The sequence below is a fragment of the Pseudophryne corroboree genome, chromosome 3, assembly GCF_028390025.1.
Source record: "Pseudophryne corroboree isolate aPseCor3 chromosome 3, aPseCor3.hap2, whole genome shotgun sequence".
NCBI classification, from domain to species: domain Eukaryota; kingdom Metazoa; phylum Chordata; class Amphibia; order Anura; family Myobatrachidae; genus Pseudophryne; species Pseudophryne corroboree.
The window spans coordinates 452,471,081-452,490,417 of NC_086446.1; the positions used below are offsets into that span (position 1 = coordinate 452,471,081).

At 44.9% G+C, this 19,337-nt stretch overlaps 1 protein-coding gene across 2 annotated transcripts in view; it reads left to right on the forward strand.

Moving 5' to 3' along the window:
• The window catches only part of ACOX1 (acyl-CoA oxidase 1), a 59,521-nt gene that overhangs the window by 7,464 nt on the left and 32,720 nt on the right, over positions 1-19,337 (forward strand). The window contains exons 3-9 of one of the 2 annotated variants that reach the window (XM_063960566.1): positions 2,997-3,157; positions 7,586-7,693; positions 9,036-9,155; positions 9,265-9,380; positions 9,762-9,931; positions 12,485-12,647; positions 12,791-12,981. In XM_063960566.1, the coding sequence (XP_063816636.1) occupies positions 2,997-3,157; positions 7,586-7,693; positions 9,036-9,155; positions 9,265-9,380; positions 9,762-9,931; positions 12,485-12,647; positions 12,791-12,981 (1,029 nt within the window). Of the gene's footprint in view, positions 1-2,996; positions 3,158-7,211; positions 7,373-7,585; positions 7,694-9,035; positions 9,156-9,264; positions 9,381-9,761; positions 9,932-12,484; positions 12,648-12,790; positions 12,982-19,337 lie in introns of both variants that reach the window. The other variant, XM_063960565.1, reaches the window with a different exon arrangement.

Consider the following 19,337-nt stretch of genomic DNA (forward strand, 5'->3'; position numbering starts at 1 on the left):
TGTGTGTGTGTGTGTGTGTATATATATATATATATATATATATATATATATATATATATATATATATATAGATAGATAGATAGATAGAACGAACATGGAAGCAGCCCGGCACTCCGTTGTCCCCGTGGGGGTATTGCTCCGGTGCCCTCCTAGGGGTATGGCAACCCCAATATGCACAACGAGAGAGGGACGGCGGCACTCAGAGACTTTCACTTTCAAAGGTATTGAAGCAAAGGGTGCATTTATTGGTCAACGTTTCGGGGGACGGACCCCCTTCTTCAGGACACTGCAAACTAGTGATTGTGCAACAAAAAACAACTTAAATACCTTACCTGTACCGTGAACCTACGTCCGCCTCCACGTCCCAGCTGTCCGGTGTACGGAGCCCGCGCTTCCGGCAGCGTGTGGCATGCAGTTTCCGGAAGTCGCGTCATCCCGCGCCTCGGACCTCCCAGTGACGTGGCTGCCGACAAAGGAAAGACGGTAACCATGGAGATGCGACGCAGCGTCGCAACGCTGCGCTGCCTCACAAAACATATGTGACATGTAGTACTGAATTAGAACCTACCAAAACTACTGTGAATAAATACATGAAAAAATGCATTAAAAACAAGTGTAATACCATACAATAGATAAAAAATGAATATTAGAATGAACAAACAATGCTAGTGTATAAGTGGAAATGTGTAGAATTGCACAAGATAATAACTGCTAATAACCCAGCGGGGTCCAAATGGGACCATGTTGGGTCCTGTCACATCAGGACTGTTCGGACCAGAAATCAATAAATTAATATACACTGGAGTAAAAATAATCTCGACATCATTAAACATCTAACATTAAATGTATAACAGGTATAATACCCATCTAATCCCTGAAGCCCAACCAATAAATGCACCCTTTGCTTCAATACCTTTGAAAGTGAAAGTCTCTGAGTGCCGCCGTCCCTCTCTCGTTGTGTGTGTATATGTATATATATATATATATATATATATATATATATATATATATATATATATATATATATATATATATATATATATATATATATATATAAAATTTAATATACAGGTTGAGTATCCCTTATCCAAAATGCTTGGGACCAGAGGTATTTTGGATATCGGATTTTTCCGTATTTTGGAATAATTGCATACCATAATGAGATATCATGGCGATGGGACCTAAATATAAGCACAGAATGCATTTATGTTACATATACACCTTATACACACAGCCTGAAGGTCAGTTTAGACAATATTTTTTATAACTTTGTGCATTAAACAAAGCGTGTGTACATTCACACAATTCATTTATGTTTCATATACACCTTATACACACAGCCTGGGTGTCATTTAATACAATATTTTTAATAACTTTGTGTATTAAAAAAAGTTTGTGTACATTGAGCCATCAAAAAACAAAGGTTTCACTATCTCACTCTCACTCAAAAAAGTCCGTATTTCGGAATATTCCGTATTTCGGAATATTTGGATATGGGATACTCAACCTGTATATATTATATTAAAGGAAATAAATGCTGTGGCACTCAGGGTCTTGTAACAGAAGATGTGTATTGGTAGACAATTACATCAACAACGCACCAACGTTTCGGGGAGTTCAACCCCTGTGTCACTTACACCTTGACAAAGGGGTTGAACTCCCCGAAACGTTGGTGCGTGGTTGATGTAATTGTCTACCAATACACATCTTCTGTTACAAGACCCTGAGTGCTGCAGCATTTATTTCCTTTATTGAGCATTATTCCTGAAGGCACCGGGGCACGGACTCAGTCGAGGGAGTGCAGGGCTACACAAATATATATAATATATATATATCCCGTCCCCCGTCAACTTTTTCATACTTTACCATCCAGGTGAACTATGATTGGGAATAGTAACCTGTGCAGCGGCAGCAGAGTGAGGCACCTTGCCCGAAGCGTACACTAATGGGGTGTGTTGGGTGGTCTTCAGTATGCCGAATGTCCGGATCCCGGCGCACAGTATACCGGCGCTGGAATCCCGACACCCGGCATACCGACATATATTCTCCCTCGTGGGGGTCCACGACCCCCCTGGAGGGAGAATCAAATAGCGTAGCGCGGCGAGCCCGCAAGGGGCTCATTTGCGCTCGTCACACTGTCGGTATGCCGGCGGTTGGGTTCCCGGCGCCGGTATGCTGGTCGCCGGGAGCCCGGCCGCCGGCATACCATACTACACCCGGTGTGTTTGTGTCAGAAAAGTGACAAAACACCTCCAGAAATAAATAAATAAAATCTGTCTAACTTTTTTGTGTTGACCATTTCCATGTCAAAGTTTTGATACTTTTAACCATTCCTACTGTCTACTTATTCTATGTTGACCTTTTGACCCTGTCGACCTAATGCATGTGTACCGTTAGTGGAAGACCTATAGACTAGACTTTTTTTTTTTTTTTTTTTTAGTGTAGATAATAATAATTCACACCCAGAAAACATTTTATTTATTATTATTTATTACTAGCTATTTATATAGCATGCACATATTCCGCAGCGCTTTACAGAGAGTACTTGCCCATTCACATCAGTCCCTTCCCCAGTTGAGCTTACAATCTATATTCCCTACCACACGTACACGCACACATATTCACGCTAGGGTTAATTTTTGTTGGGATCCAATTGACCTACCGGTATATTTTTGGATTGTGGGAGGAAACCTGAGTACCCGGAGGAAACGCACGCAAGTACAGAGAGAATATACAAACTCCACACAGTTAGGGCCATGGTGGGAATCGAACCCATGACCTCAGTTCTGTGAGGCAGTAATGCTAACCATTACACCATCCGTACTGCCATGATGTATATATTGTGAATGAGTATCAGACAAGGCCTGTCACATGTTAATGAATTGTGGGTGAAGATGATGTGTGAGACTAGCAATAATTTACATTCTTAATAGCTGTCTACCTTCCTCTCCTCCTCCACCATTCCCCTGCTTATCGTCCTTGTCTCTCTCCTGTAGAACTGGCCTGGGCTCTCAGACGGATCCCCTGGGTTTACATTTTAGCATGTTCTCCAACGTGCTGGTAAATCAGTGCAGCGACTCTCAGTCCAAGAAGTGGGTGCCTCTTGCCGGGAGACTGCAAGTCATTGGCACATATGCACAGACCGAGCTGGGGCATGGTTAGTTTGGGTGTGGGGAAAAGGGCAGCGCTGGGGAAGAGGGATGTGGGTGGTGGCGGTGGGTGTGTGGGGGGGTGGACAACACTGGCAGAGCGGCAGGTAGTCATTTAGCTGTGGAAGAGAAACATAAGCGGTGTAATACAGCACACAGGGAGCTGTGTTACATCTGGCTGCTGACACTTTTTTTTCATGCAGCCCTATGCCTAGGCTAGGGATCTATTTAAGTTGAATGGCTCCTAAATTGCTAAAGCCTCTATCACTCATTTGATGCGCATGCCAACATTTCCTGGCACTGCGCACACTTTTTTTTTTTTTTTTTTTCGTTTCAAGAGAATATGTTAGGGAAATCAGTCGCATATCTGTTCTGATACAGAGAAAAACTTATCTTCCTTGTCAGAACATAGTAAATTATGATTTACACTAGAAAGCTCTACTGAGGGCCATATGTATGAGGACTGAGGATATTCCCTTTCTACCCATCTCCGCCTTTGGGTGTAGTATGGTATGCGGGCGGCCGGGATCCCAGCGACCAGCATACCGACGCCGGAATCCCAACCGCCGGCATACCGACAGCTGGGCGAGCACAAATGAGCCCCTTGCGGGTGAACCACGTTATTTATTCTCCCTCCAGGGGGTTCGTGGACCCCCAAGAGGGAGAATATTTGCCGGTATACTGAGCACCGGGATTCCAACAGCTGCCATGCTGAATACCACCCCCGACTTCCTTCTCCCTGACTGTTCTTGTGTGTCTCTCTGGTACTAAATTCATTTACTAACATAAAAAAGCTGAATGGTAGAAATAAACTATTTCAAATGTGTGTTGTTTCTCCTGCTGCCCCATATTCACTACTACCTTCATCTGACTAAATGTAGCAAACTCTTTCAAGTATAACTGTATCCACCATTTCTGTAGTTCACCAATCCAGGTGAACAATATTTGTACAGTATATAAAAACAGGAAAAGCAAAAAGGGGCTTCATATAGGGGCACTCAATAAAAGGATTGTGAAAGGTATGAAATAATAAGACTTAACCCTTAGTCATTTCTAAAGCAGAAGTATCTAAATAAACCACAAATAAACAATAAAAGAGAAAAAAAGTCTACCCCAAGGTAAAAGAATATGTAAAATAAAAGGGGAGAGGTGAAATATAATGAACAAAAAACAGTTAACATACATGGTCGAGTCACATTATTATGACGTCGCAGGGTTTGCTGAACTGTCATTTTAGACACACGTCTGGTAGCCCCCAGGTCTGTGTTAACTGTGAGCCGCTCCACTGTAGCGTGATGGTTGAGCCTCACGCACCTTCATAGCAGACGTTCAGCTCTCACATCAGTGGCAGTTTATACGTCAGCTGTTTGCAGTGGTGCCATTTGCCCAGTCATGATACACCTTCACCACAGCAGCACGTGAACAGTTCACACACTATGCTGTTTCAGAAATACCGCCACCCTTGGCCTGAAAGCCGATAATCATCCCTTTTTGCAACTTTGACAAATTGCCCCTTTTACCCATGACCGTAACGAGTGATATGTGTGCAGACTGTCTATCACACACCTTATATGCCCACCAAGCCAGCGCACGACACGTGACAAACTTCATGGGCTACGCACTGTCTACATCAAATATAGGAGTTGGTCATAATAATGTGACTTGACTGTGTATAATGACTAGTAAATACTAGTAATAAAAATTATTTCCCATATACAACAAACAGCATTTCAAATCCGTAGTCAGTTACCAGCATCATTGTGGACACAAGGCACGGGATAAGCCTGAACTGTAGTAGCGGAGCACAGGAATATTCAGTATGGCACAGTTGCATTGTAAACTTGAAGGTAGCACCACCAGACAAACGATTATTGGGGGTCATTCCGAGTTGATCGCTCGCTAGCAGTTTTTAGCAGCCGTGCAAACGCTATGCCACCGCCCACTGGGAGTGTATTTTAGCTTAGCAGAAGTGCGAACGGTTGTATCGCAGAGCGCCTGCAAAAATTTTTTGTGTCGTTTCAGAATAGCTCAAAACCTACTTGCGCTTGCGATCACTTCAGACTATTCAGTTCCGAATTTGACGTCACAAACCCGCCCAGCGTTTGCCCAGCCACGCCTGCGTTTTCCCTGGCACGCCTGCGTTTTTCCGAACACTCCCTGAAAATGGTCAGTTGCCACCCAGAAACGCCAACTTCATGTCAATCACTACTGTGCGACTGAAATGCATCGCTAGACCCTGTGCAAAACTGCATCGTTCGTTGTGCCTGTACGTCGCGCGTTGCACTGCTGTTTTTTAGCCTGATCGCTGTGCTGCGAACAAATGCAGCTAGCGATCAACTCAGAATGACCACCATTGCTCTTTCATTAAGGATATTCCATTTTTGGGCCAATATACCTGTTAGATTCTGGTTTATCATATAGTCTGTGCAGGAACTGATTCATACTTTGTTACAATTGTCTAAAAAGAGGGTTAACACTTTTTTAATTTAGTTTTTTGTTGTAGTAGTAGCAGCAGCAGCACAGTATTGTATTGTAACCTATTAAAATGTCCTTCAAAGTAGCGCACTTTGATAAAAACAAAGCTGTATTGGAACATATTATATACTTCTAATATGTATCTAACAACAAATAAAGCAGCTAAACCCAACCAAGGTAATGGGCGCGCTAAGAAAAGTCCAGTTTTAGTGCTGAAATTGGTCACTTTCCGCTTATTTCAGCTCGCCACCCTCGGTGGTAACACGCTGAAATGCCAGTGCTGGCAGCTGATCGTGTCCGAACGGAGCAACCATTGAATAGCTCTGTTGGGCGCCTTCTACTGACTGCCAGCAACACTAACAATTGAATTCCACCCTATGTGTTTTTGTCCGAAAAAAATATTTAAGTTGATCCCCTTTAGTTTATAGAAAGTTGGCCATGGACCTGTCCGTTGTCGTCAGAGACTTTGCTTGGCATTATTACCAAAACGAAGTCCTCATAAAAAATAAATGAATTTAAATAAAACGTATAAAAAAAAATCCTAATTACATCTATTGCCACAATAATACCTCTTTCACACCACACAAATAACCCAGTATTGACCCGGCATATTGCCGGGTCGACAAGGGTCAGTGTGCGGTGTGAAAGCGCCATAGCCGAAATCCCGGGTCGCCTGACCCGGCAATTCAACCCGGTAATAAAGCAGTGTTATTCCCGGGTTGAATACCGGGTCAGTAGCAGCGTAAATGGGCATCCACCTGGGACCCGTTCACTACAACAGGGAGAGGTGGCGCGGAGATGATCTCATCTCCCATCTCCGCCCCTGCTGCTGGACCCGCCCCCCACCGCTATGGCAATCCGCCTGGCATATTGCCGCCGGGTCGGGGAAGCCAGCAGCTGCGTCCAATTCCGGATCCCACCTGGGAAGGACCCGTTTCCAATTCCTGGGTGGGATCCAGCATTGGCGGTGTGAAAGGGGTATAATAGTGCTTTCAACCATTCCCTTATTCTTGCAAGAGTATTTTTTTTTTTCCTTGGTGTATTTCAGTTGTGGACAGAAGATACAGATTTTGTTAATGCAATTACACTGCAGCTCTGTTCATTAAAGAGCATGGTGCCTGGAGAAACAGCACAATATTTAATAACAACTATGTCTAACTTCTTTTAAATTTCTGTCTTTTTTTTTTGTCTGTGCAGTATGTAGTAATGTATTTTTGTTGAAAGAAAGTAGTAATCTATGTTATATTGTATCAGTGTTTTGGTTGTATATAGTATACCTCTGTTGCCTTTACTGATGCAGGCTGAATCGCTCATGTAATCGTTAAGCCTTCATCAATATCTCGTGCACAGGGGTCAAGTGATTAAGGTTGGCATGTCTGTTCAGTCGATTTCCTCACAAATCAATTCACTCACCATATTATTGTCTCTCTCCCTTTCTTGTCTCTTACCTTGTGTAATCATTCTTCCTGTACCATAAAAACTAACCCCTTTACAATTTCTTCATAACCCTCATTCCTAATCTTCTATCTGCAAATCATTCTTCCTGTGTACTTTCCCCATCCTTGCCCCATCCTCATTCCTCTGCAGCTTTGTACACCGGGGCCGCCCTGAGCCCCTTGACCTCCATTTAGGCATGTTTTTGCCCACTCTACTGGGCCAAGCTACTCCCGAGCAGCAGGAACGCCTCTTCATGCCTGCCTGGAACTTGGAGATCATTGGGACGTACGCTCAGACAGAAATGGGACATGGTAACCATCTATTGCCATCACTGGCATTTATCAGGGGTTAAACTATAATCCTATATAGGTTAATGACCGTAGATTTGAGAATAGATGTCCTTTAGATTTCTCTGGGAGGGGTAACACTGCCAAGTCCTTTACCATTGTTTGGGAGGTCCGAAGGGTTGCTCTGTGTCCTTTTTGTTTGACACCCTTTTTTTTCCCTTTGTCTCTTCACTACAGGAACCCACTTGCGAGGGTTGGAGACAACAGCCACCTATGATCCATCTAGCCAGGAGTTCATCCTGCACAGCCCCACAGTGTCCTCCATCAAGTGGTGGCCAGGAGGGTGTAAGATACCACAGGGGGTAGAGACTGGGATTTCACATCAAGATCCAGATGGTTGAGCTAGTTAAATGAATACTGTAATAAGCCTTAGTATATAGTATGAAATACAAGGACACATAGCAAAAATAGCTTTCCCATTGGCTTTGACTTAGAGCAATGTCACAACAGAAGCTGATGTCCTTTTGGATTCCTGCATCTGTTGTTCTGTTCAAGAACCATTAACCACTTAACTGGCTAAGATTTTTTTTTTTTTTTTTAAACGCTCAGAAATTGTCAAGTTTTTTTTAAATGATTGAATTAGGTTAAGGACATCTATTTAATACGTATTCAATACAATTTCCTTTAATTATTATATTATCGGAACAATACAACATCGTGTTTTTTACCCAGTGGCTGCTCCTCTTTGCAGCTGCTGGGTGTACACAGGGCAACTTGTTTTACATTTGCCCAGTGGTTGCTATTCGTTGCAGCCGTTGGGTAGGGGGGATGTGGTGAATACGCCGGCTGTTGGGATCCCAGCAGACGAAATAGTGATGCTGGAATCCCGGCGCCGGAACTCCGAAAGGGGCAGGAGATAGACGCCTGAATCCCGACAGCCGACATCTAGCGAGTTAGGTTTAGGGACGGGAAGGGGGGGTGTTAGGGTTAGGCATCCACCCGGGGGAGGTTAGAGTCAGGCTGCAGGAGAGGAGTTTTTTTGTTTAGGCAGCGGGGATGGAAGGTTAGATTTATGCACCTGGGGGGTGGTTAGGTTCAGGCACTAAAGGGGGAGGTTAGGTTTAGGCTACAAAACCAAGAGGGTAAGGGAGAGGGGGAATTACCCTCTATTCCCCCTGTTGGGATTTTAAATGGGATCCCGGCATCTGTATCCTGTGCGCCGGTCATTCATACGGATTCTGGGGGTGGGGATGTGACACCGGGCTGCCCGATCACCAGAAATAGGCAGAGGAGGGAACAAGAGAGCAGAGGGCCAGTAGGTTCCACTGAGATTGGTGGCTGCTGGAAGATTTTCTACCAGCAGCTGCCCAGTGGGCGATTCTGATTGGTCGCATCTGATGCAACCATGTCAGGCAAGTGGTTAATACTTTTTATTGAATAACTGGAAAATAGTAACTTCCCAGTAATAATGTACAGCAATTTAAAAAAAAAAAAACGATTAGTGGACCCTCCTAACTAATATTAGAAGAACACTTTGCTGTATTATATAACATTTTACCTTTTATTATTATTTTTAAGAAAAGCCTATTTGTCTGTTAAAACCAGCTCCTAGTTATAATTTTCATTACAAACCTCATTCCAACCTATTTTTTCTCTTGTGTTGATGGTTTTGTCCTTTGGTTTGTAGTGGGGAAGACCTCAAATCATGCTGTAGTGCTGGCACAACTCTACACCCAAGGGGAGTGCAAAGGGCTTCATGCCTTTATAGTTCCCATTCGCCAGCTGGGCACTCATGAGCCTCTGCCAGGTGGGTGTTATGCAACTTATTACATTTTTATTGCCAGACTCCTCAATGAGCCCAATCAATGAATTGCATGGAATAGACCTATAACTCATACTTCTTATAACCACTACAGGAGTCACTGTTGGAGACATTGGACCCAAATTTGGTTTTGATGAAACAGACAATGGGTTCCTGAAGTTCGACAAGTTCCGGATCCCACGAGAAAACATGCTCATGAAATATGCTCAGGTAACGACCTTCTGGGCACATGGTGTTGATGGTACATCAGATTTTATCCTAGAAGTTAACAACTACTGTAGTTTATTTGTATGTAAATCTAAATGGGCAGAACAATTATTGTGAGTCTACCGGTCGCCATGTAGTAAGTATATGGCTTGCAGCTGCCACTTGTAACTTATTCTATTTAATCCTGACACATAAACATATTTAAAGTCCAAATAGCAATTTATCAGGTAAAACTAAAACTGAATAGCTGCACTGTTTTGACTTCAGCTGAATGCCAAAATAGTTCTTGGTGCATGATGTTATATTATGTGAAGATGCTTCCCGTATCTCATGTCACTGACTTCAATAAATAAGCAGGTGTGCTATCCACTTAATCCTTTATAGGTGGAACCGGATGGAACATATGTGAAGCCACTCAGTGACAAACTCACGTATGGCACTATGGTGTTTATCCGCTCCATGATTGTGGGAGATTCTGCTCGGAGCCTGTCACGGGCTTGCACCATTGCTGTCCGCTATAGTGCTGTACGACATCAGTCTGAGATCAGGCCTGGGTGAGTCTGCCCTACTCTGTTCCTAATAGAGTTGCACTGAAACCATATTTAAGAATACCAGCAAATGCTATTACATAATATACCGAAACGATAATATGGTTTATTTTATTTTCTCTCCCAGAAACGATTGCTATGTGTCCTTGGATTTCAGATTCAATTTGCAGTGAAATCTGAACCCAAATATTGTTATATTCTTATGTTTGAGCTGCTGCATAAATGTATAATATATTCTGGGCACTACCAGCAATGGCCAGCTTGTGGCTATTGAAACAGTACAAGTGCTAGAATATGGGGTAAGAAGATAATAACCATGTATTGCTGAATATAACAAAATGTTTTTTTTTTTTACACAAACGTAGGTATGTAAACTTTCAGTAAAAAAAAAAAAAAAAACACCCAAAAAAACCAAAAAGCAAAATCTTAAAAACATCCAATATTCAGTATCTACATTTCTGCTGTTACAGTAGGTAAATGGAGATGAATGAACCAGATATCTGTACACACTGAGAATAAGTCAATATAGCATCAAAATAAAAAGTCCAGCACTCCAGGTGTTTAGCTATTAGCTGTTAAACAGACTAAATTATATTGATCCAAATAGCCTTTCCTATGTAGTGTAGAAAGGAAAAGCACCTGTGTAGCAGTAATGGAGCATTGACAAAACCAACAGAAGGGCATGGAAAACAGTGGTTCAGAGCCCCCTGATTTACTGCCACAGAAAATCCAGCACTACCACTTGCATCATTAACCAGCCTGTGTTCACCATCCAGCGAAGTGGAACAGAGAACTTCCCATTCATCACACCATCAGATGTATCATTGCTACAGTAGTTACCCCCAGATTTTCCAAGGAACACAAACCACCCATGGAAACACCAGGCAACCTCTCTCTGTAACAGCGGCTGCGCTCACTGCTGCGGGTAGAGCAGAGACGCGTGCCATCCGCAGGTTCTGGCAGAATAGTGTGCACATGCTGCCTTTCCTCAGAGCAGCACGGACTGGACTCCCCTCTCACAACATCAGGTACTCTCTGCTCCATTGCTGCTACACAAGTGCCTTTCATTTCTACTCTACATAGGAAAGGCTATTTGGATCAATAGAAATTGTCTGTTTAACAGCCGCGGAACTATTAATAACTAAACACTGAGAGTGCTGGTCTTTTTATTTGGATGTATTATTGGCATTTTCTCAGTGTATACAGGTAAATGTTTTAATCATTTCCATTTACCTATAAGCAGAAACCTAGATACTGAATATTGGATGTTTTTAAGGTTGTTTTTATTTTTTGTAACTGATTTTTTGTATACTATACCTGCTATTGTGTAAAGTAAAAACAATTTTGTTATATTCAGAGATACATTGTTGTTATGTATTGTCTGTACTCACAGGAGTTAATTTAAACAATTGCCTTCATTATATATATATATATATATATATATATATATATATATATATATATATATATAATTATAATATTTTTTTTTTTTTTTTTTTACCCAATTCATAATTACTGTGTATTGTTAGTATTCCTAGCACCGCAACATATAGTTCATATATCTGAGTGTCGGGAACGGCATTCCTTACTTGTTGTGTGGCTGCTGGTACAATACTCTTTTAGCCAAGCAGGTGACTGTAAGGAATGCTAGGATACATTTAGGGTTTTTTTAAATGCAGTTTACATATAAATGCTGTCATTGCTCCACTTAGTGGGTCATTACAGCAAGATCCAGACTTGTGCTGACCCAGAACAGCAACCTACAGACAGCCTGCTAATGGTGTTGTGATCAGCATGTGAAGCACTCTACAGACAGCCTCACTAAAACAATAAGAGTTGTTAGGGAGATTATGGAGCCCATTTATCAAAAAATATTCGTGGGTTAGCCACAAATATTTGGTGTCACCTGAATGCATGCAGCTATCTCCAATAGCTGCTGCGATCCCTCCATTACCGCCAGCAGCCGCATGCCCTATATGTTTAGATGGGGGATGCAATGCCTGTCAGACTAATCAATTTCTGAAGATGGTGGTAGCCCGCCGAAGCCTATGGGCTACACAGTGCAAACCCTGATTCCCCCGGAACCCTCCCCAGGCATGGCCGATATGCATGGGTGTTCAGCAGGAACGCACATGCACAGTAGTCCTGCTTCCACACACAGCGTATCGCAGGGACAGGCTCCTTGTGGGGCGCTCATTGATACATTGACCCGGTACAATCGCATATTGCAGTGCGAGCTTGGCCGCTAATAATGCGATTCATATTAAATAGACCCCTATAAAAGCTACAGTATAGACTTCAGGCTATTAACATTTATGTGGATTGAAGACTTAAAACTCTGCCCTATAAACCTATTATTTGTATAATATTATTATTATTATTATTAAACCACTAACACTTCAACTCTTCTTGTTTAGAATAGTTTTCTGTATGAAGCTTTGAAAATGAAACGTATTTACCCTACAACAGTTCTATTCACCAAACCAGTTTCTTTAGGATTCAATGATAACTGCTGTGAATACAAAAATGCTTTCCACTAATGTTTCTCTCTTCCTGCAGGGAGCCTGAACCACAAATCCTGGACTTCCAGACCCAGCAATACAAGCTCTTCCCACTACTAGCCACAGCATATGCATTCCAGTTTGTGGGTTCATATATGAACCAGACATATCACAGGATAACTGGAGACATTCATCAAGGGAACCTGAGTGAACTTCCAGAGGTGAAAAATTGAATTATTTTTTTTTTTGCCTTGGGAATGAATGGTTCTATGGGACAAGTGTGCCAATGTTGCTGTGTAATTGTGGCATGTGGTAACTGGAGTAAGCCATTTATGTGATTATAACTAGTACCACCTGTTTGCAGCTGCATGCCCTATCTGCTGGACTGAAAGCCTTTACTACATGGGTAGCCAGCACAGGCATTGAGGAATGCAGGATGGCATGTGGAGGGCATGGGTACTCTCGCTGCAGTGGCATCCCCGATATCTATGTGACATTCACTCCGGCATGTACCTATGAGGGGGAGAACACTGTGATGATGCTGCAGACAGCCAGGTAAGGGACAGGTAGAGCAAGTTATTATAGAAGAAGACCTGGCACACATTCAGACATTTATCGCTTCTGTTTTGAGGAATGAAAACTTGTGTTTTGAACTTTGCAAAGTTTCAAAAATATGCAAATTTCTATATAACTAATTCCTAGATATACATTATTTCTCTAACGTCCTAAGTGGATGCTGGGGACTCCGTAAGGACCATGGGGAATAGCGGCTCCGCAGGAGACTGGGCACATCTAAAGAAAGCTTTAGGACTATCTGGTGTGCACTGGCTCCTCCCCCTATGACCCTCCTCCAAGCCTCAGTTAGATCTCTGTGCCCGAACGAGAAGGGTGCACACTAGGGGCTCTCCTGAGCTTCTTAGTGAAAGTTTTAGTTTAGGTTTTTTATTTTCAGTGAGACCTGCTGGCAACAGGCTCACTGCATCGAGGGACTAAGGGGAGAAGAAGCGAACTCACCTGCGTGCAGAGTGGATTGGGCTTCTTAGGCTACTGGACATTAGCTCCAGAGGGACGATCACAGGCCCAGCTTGGATGGGTCCCAGAGCTGCGCCGCCAGCCCCCTTACAGAGCCAGAAGGCAGAAGAGGTCCGGAAAATCGGCGGCAGAAGACGTCCTGTCTTCAACAAGGTAGCGCACAGCACTGCAGCTGTGCGCCATTGCTCTCAGCACACTTCACACTTCGGTCACTGAGGGTGCAGGGCGCTGGGGGGGGGGCGCCCTGAGACGCAATAAAAACACCTTGGATGGCAAAAAATGCATCACATATAGCTCCTGGGCTACATGGATGCATTTAACCCCTGCCAGAATACATAGAAAAACAAGAGATAAGGCCGCCGATAAGGGGGCGGAGCCTATCTCCTCAGCACACTGGCGCCATTTTCCCTCACAGCTCCGTTGGAGGGAAGCTCCCTGGCTCTCCCCTGCAGTCACTACACTACAGAAAGGGTTAAAAAAGAGAGGGGGGCACTAATTAGGCGCAGTATTAACTATACAGCAGCTATAAGGGGAAAAACACTTATATAAGGTTATCCCTGTATATATATATATAGCGCTCTGGTGTGTGCTGGCAAACTCTCCCTCTGTCTCCCCAAAGGGCTAGTGGGGTCCTGTCCTCTATCAGAGCATTCCCTGTGTGTGTGCTGTATGTCGGTACTTTTGTGTCGACATGTATGAGGAGAAAAATGATGTGGAGACGGAGCAGATTGCCTGTAATAGTGATGTCACCCCCTAGGGGGTCGACACCTGAGTGGATGAACTGTTGGAAGGAATTACGTCACAGTGTCAGCTCTGTATAAAAGACAGTGGTTGACATGAGACAGCCGGCTACTCAGCTTGTGCCTGTCCAGACGTCTCATAGGCCGTCAGGGGCTCTAAAGCGCCCGTTACCTCAGATGGCAGATATAGACGCCGACACGGATACTGACTCCAGTGTCGACGGTGAAGAGACGAATGTGACTTCCAGTAGGGCCACACATTACATGAATGAGGCAATGAAAAATGTTTTACACATTTCTGATAATACGAGTACCACCAAAAAAGGGGTATTATGTTCGGTGAGGAAAAACTACCTGTAGTTTTCCTGAATCTGAGAAATTAAATGAGGTGTGTGATGATGCGTGGGTTTCCCCCGATAACAACTGATAATTTCTAAAATGTTATTGGCATTATATCCTTTCCCGCCAGAGGTTAGGGTGCGTTGGGAAACACCCCCTAGGGTGGATAAAGCGCTCACACGCTTGTAAGGGCTCTACCTTCGCCTGAGATGGCCGCCCTTAAGGATCCTGCTGATAGAAAGCAGGAGGGTATCCTAAAAGGTATTTACACACATACTGGTGTTATACTGCGACCAGCAATCGCCTCAGCCTGGATGTGCAGTGCTGGGTTGGCGTGGTCGGATTCCCTGACTGAAAATATTGATACCCTAGATAGGGACAGTATATTTTTGCCTATAGAGCATTTAAAAGATGCATTTCTATATATGCGTGATGCACAGCGGAATATTTGCCGACTGGCATCAAGTCTAAGCGCGTTGTCCATTTCTACCAGTAGAGGGTTATGGACACGTCAGTGGTCAGGTGATGCGTATTCCAAACGGCATTTGGAAGTATTGCTTTTATTAAGGGGAGGAGTTATTTGGGGTCGGTCTTTCAGACCTGGTGGCCACGGCAACAGCTGGGAATTCCACGTTTGTACCCCAGGTCGCCTCTCAACATGAGAAGACGCCGTATTATCAGGCGCAGTCTTTTCGTGGACAAGCGGGCAAAAGGTTCCTCATTTCTGCCCCGTGACAGAGGGAGAGGAAAAAGGCTGCAGAAATCAGCCAGTTCCCAGGAACAGAAACCCTCTCCCGCCTCTGCCAAGCCCTCAGTATACGCTGGGGCTTTACAAGCAGAATCAGGCACGGTGGGTGGCCCGTCTCAATGAATTTCAGCGCGCAGTGGGCTCACTCGCAAGTAGACCCCTGGATCCTTCAGGTGATATCTCAGGGGTACAAATTAGAATTCGAGACGTCTCCCCCTCGCCGTTTCCTAAAGTCGGCTTTACCGATGTCTCCTTCTGACAGGGAGACAGTTTTGGAAGCCATTCACAAGCTGTATTCCCAGCAGGTGATAATCAAGATACCCCTCCTGCAACAGGGAACGGGGTATTATTCCACACTGTTGTGGTACCGAAGCCTGACGGCTCGGTGAGACCGATTCTAAATCTAAAATCTTTGAACACTTACATACAGAGGTTCAAATTCAAGATTGAGTCACTCAGAGCAGTGATTGCGAACCTGGAAGAAGGGGACTACATGTTGTCTCGGGACATCAAGGATGCTTACCTTCATGTCCAAATTTACCCTTCTCACCAAGGGTACCTCAGGTTTATGGTACAGAACTGTCACTATCAGTTCAGACGCTGCCGTATGGATGGTCCACGGCACCCCGGGTCTTTACCAAGGTAATGGCCGAAATGATGATATTCCTTCGAAGGAAGTGAATTTTAGTTATCCCTTACTTGGACAATTCCCTGATAAGGGTAAGATCCAGGGAACAGTTGGAGGTCGGTGTAGCACTATCTCAGGTAGTGTTGCGGCAGCACGATTGGATTCTCAATATTCCAAAATCGCACCTGGTTCCGACGACGTGTCTTCTGTTCCTAGGGATGATCCTGGACACAGTCCAGAAAAAGGTGTTTCTCCCGGAGGAGAAAGCCAGCGAGTTATCCGAGCTAGTCAGGAACCTCCTAAAACCGAGCCAAGTCTCAGTGCATCAATGCACAAGGGTTCTGGGTAAAATGGTGGCTTCCTACGAAGCAATCCCATTCGGCAGATTCCACGCAAGAACTTTCCAGTGGGACCTGCTGGACAAATGGTCCGGGTCGCATCTTCAGATGCATCAGCGGATAACCCTGTCACCAAGGACAAGGGTGTCCCTCCTGTGGTGGTTGCAGAGTGCTCATCTTCTAGAGGGCCGCAGATTAGGCATTCAGGACTGGGTCCTGGTGACCACGGATGCCAGCCTGCGAGGCTGGGGAGCAGTCACACAGGGAAGGAATATCCCGGGCTTATGGTCAAGCCTGGAGACATCACTTCACATAAATATCCTGAAGCTAAGGGACATTTACAATGCTCTAAGCTTAGCAAGACCTCTGCTTCAAGGTCAGCCGGTGTTGATCCAGTCGGACAACATCACGGCAGTCACCCACGTAAACAGACAGGGTGGCACAAGAAGCAGGAGGGCAATGGCAGAAGCTGCAAGGATTCTTCGCTGGGCGGAAAATCATGTGATAGCACTGTCAGCAGTATTCATTCCGGGAGTGGACAACTGGGAAGCAGACTTCCTCAGCACGACCTCCACCCGGGAGAGTGGGGACTTCACCCAGAAGTCTTCCACATGATTAAAAACTCGACAGGTATTGCGCCAGGTCCAGGGACCCTCATGCAATAAGCTGTAGACGCTCTGGTAACACCGTGGGTGTACCAGTCAGGGAATGTGTTCCCTCCTCTGCCTCTCATACCCAAGGTACTGAGATTGATAAGATGGAGAGGAGTAAGCACTATATTCGTGGTTCCGGATTGGCCAAGAAGGACTTGGTAACCGGAACTTCAAGAGATGCTCACGGAGGATCCGTGGCCTCTACCTCTAAGAAGGGACCTGCTCCAGCAAGGACCCTGTCTGTTCCAAGACTTACCGCGGCTGCGTTTGACGGCATGGCGGTTGAACGCCGGATCCTGAAGGAAAAAAGGCATTCCGGATGAAGTCATCCCTATCCTGATCAAAGCCAGGAAGGATGTAACCGCAAAAACATTATCACCGCAATTGGCGAAAATATGTTGCGTGGTGCGAGGCCAGTAAGGCCCGACGGAGGAAATTCAACTGGGTCGATTCCTACATTTCCTGCAAACAGGAGTGTCTATGGGCCTGAAATTGGGGTCCATTAAGGTTCAAATTTCGGCCCTGTCAATTTTCTTCCAAAAAGAACTAGCTTCAGTCCCTGAAGTTCAGACGTTGGTAAAAGGGGTACTGCATATACAGCCTCCTTTTGTGCCTCCAGTGGCACTTTGGGATCTCAATGTAGTTTTGGGTTCCAAAAGTCACATTGGTTTGAACCACTTAAATCTGTGGAGTTAAAATATCTCACATGAAAAGTGGTCATGCTGTTGGCCCTGGCCTGGGCCAGGCGCGTGTCAGAATTGGCGGCTTTATCCTGAAAAAGCCCTTATCTGATTTTCCATTCGGACAGGGCGGAATTGAGGACTCGTCCTCAGTTTCTCCCCAAGGTGGTTTCAGCGTTTCACCTGAACCAACCTATTGGTGGTGCCTGCGGCTACTAGGGACTTGGAGGCCTCCAAGTTGCTAGACGTTGTCAGTGCCCTGAAAATATATGTTTCCAGGACGGCTGGAGTCAGGAAATCTGACTCGCTGTTTATCCTGTATGCACCCAACAAGCTGGGTACTCCTGCTTCTAAGCAGACTATTGCTCGTTGGATTTGTAGTACAATTCAGCTTGCACATTCTGTGGCAGGCCTGCCACAGCCAAAAATCTGTAAATGCCCACTCCACAAGGAAGGTGGGCTCATCTTGGGCGGCTGCCCGAAGGGTCTCGGCTTTACAACTTTGCCGAGCAGCTACTTGGTCAGGAGCAAATACGTTTGTAAAATTCTACAAAATTGATATCCTGGCTGAGGAGGACCTGGAGTTCTCTCATTTGGTGCTGCAGAGTCATCCGCACTCTCCCGCCCGTTTGGGAGCTTTGGTATAATCCCCATGGTCCTTACGGAGTCCCCAGCATCCACTTAGGACGTTAGAGAAAATAAGAATTTACTTACCGATAATTCTATTTCTCATAGTCCGTAGTGGATGCTGGGCGCCCATCCCAAGTGCGGATTGTCTGCAATACTTGTACATAGTTATTGTTACAGAAATCGGGTTATTATTGTTGTGAGCCATCTTTCAGAGGCTCCTCTGTTATCATGCTGTTAACTGGGTTCAGATCACAGGTTATACGGTGTGATTGGTGTGGCTGGTATGAGTCTTACCCGGGATTCAAAATCCTTCCTTATTGTGTACGCTCGTCCGGGCACAGTATCCTAACTGAGGCTTGGAGGAGGGTCATAGGGGGAGGAGCCAGTGCACACCAGATAGTCCTAAAGCTTTCTTTAGATGTGCCCAGTCTCCTGCGGAGCCGCTATTCCCCATGGTCCTTACGGAGTCCCCAGCATCCACTACGGACTATGAGAAATAGAATTATCGGTAAGTAAATTCTTATTTTTTTACCTCTGCCTTTAGAACCTCATTCAGATCTGATTGGATGGTGCGCCCTTATGAGCAAAGTACCGAAACCGTGTGCGCAAATGGGTCCTGTGATGTAGGAAGCAGACTGGCATCACACTGTCAGTGATTATCAGTCTGATGCCATTTGGGGGGCAGGTAGGGGTCGGCGATGGCCTTTGTTTGTGAAAACTGAGACATGCCGCCGCCGTTTAGGGGAGGGTAGAGGCCAGGGAACTCTACCGTTGCAAGGAGATTTCCTGTCCTCTGCGACAGGCGGTTTGCACGTCCCTATGGGTGCCACAAGCCCACCTGATGGTGTGTGAGTGATCCAATGCCTGCATTCTAGCACGCAGCTCGCATCACTACTGCAGCAGGAGGCATCTACTTATAATAGACTCCTCCTTCTGCACCACCATACAGCATTATCGCTTATACTGCCGAGGAATCGGCAGTGATAACTACCGCAACCACATTGGGATGACCCTCTTAGGGCAGGCATTTCTTATATATTGCTAATGATGCATATAGTGCCCATATTGTGAAAACCAATCTCCTTCTAATTAGTACATTGTTTCTCACCTTTAGTATTTCCTG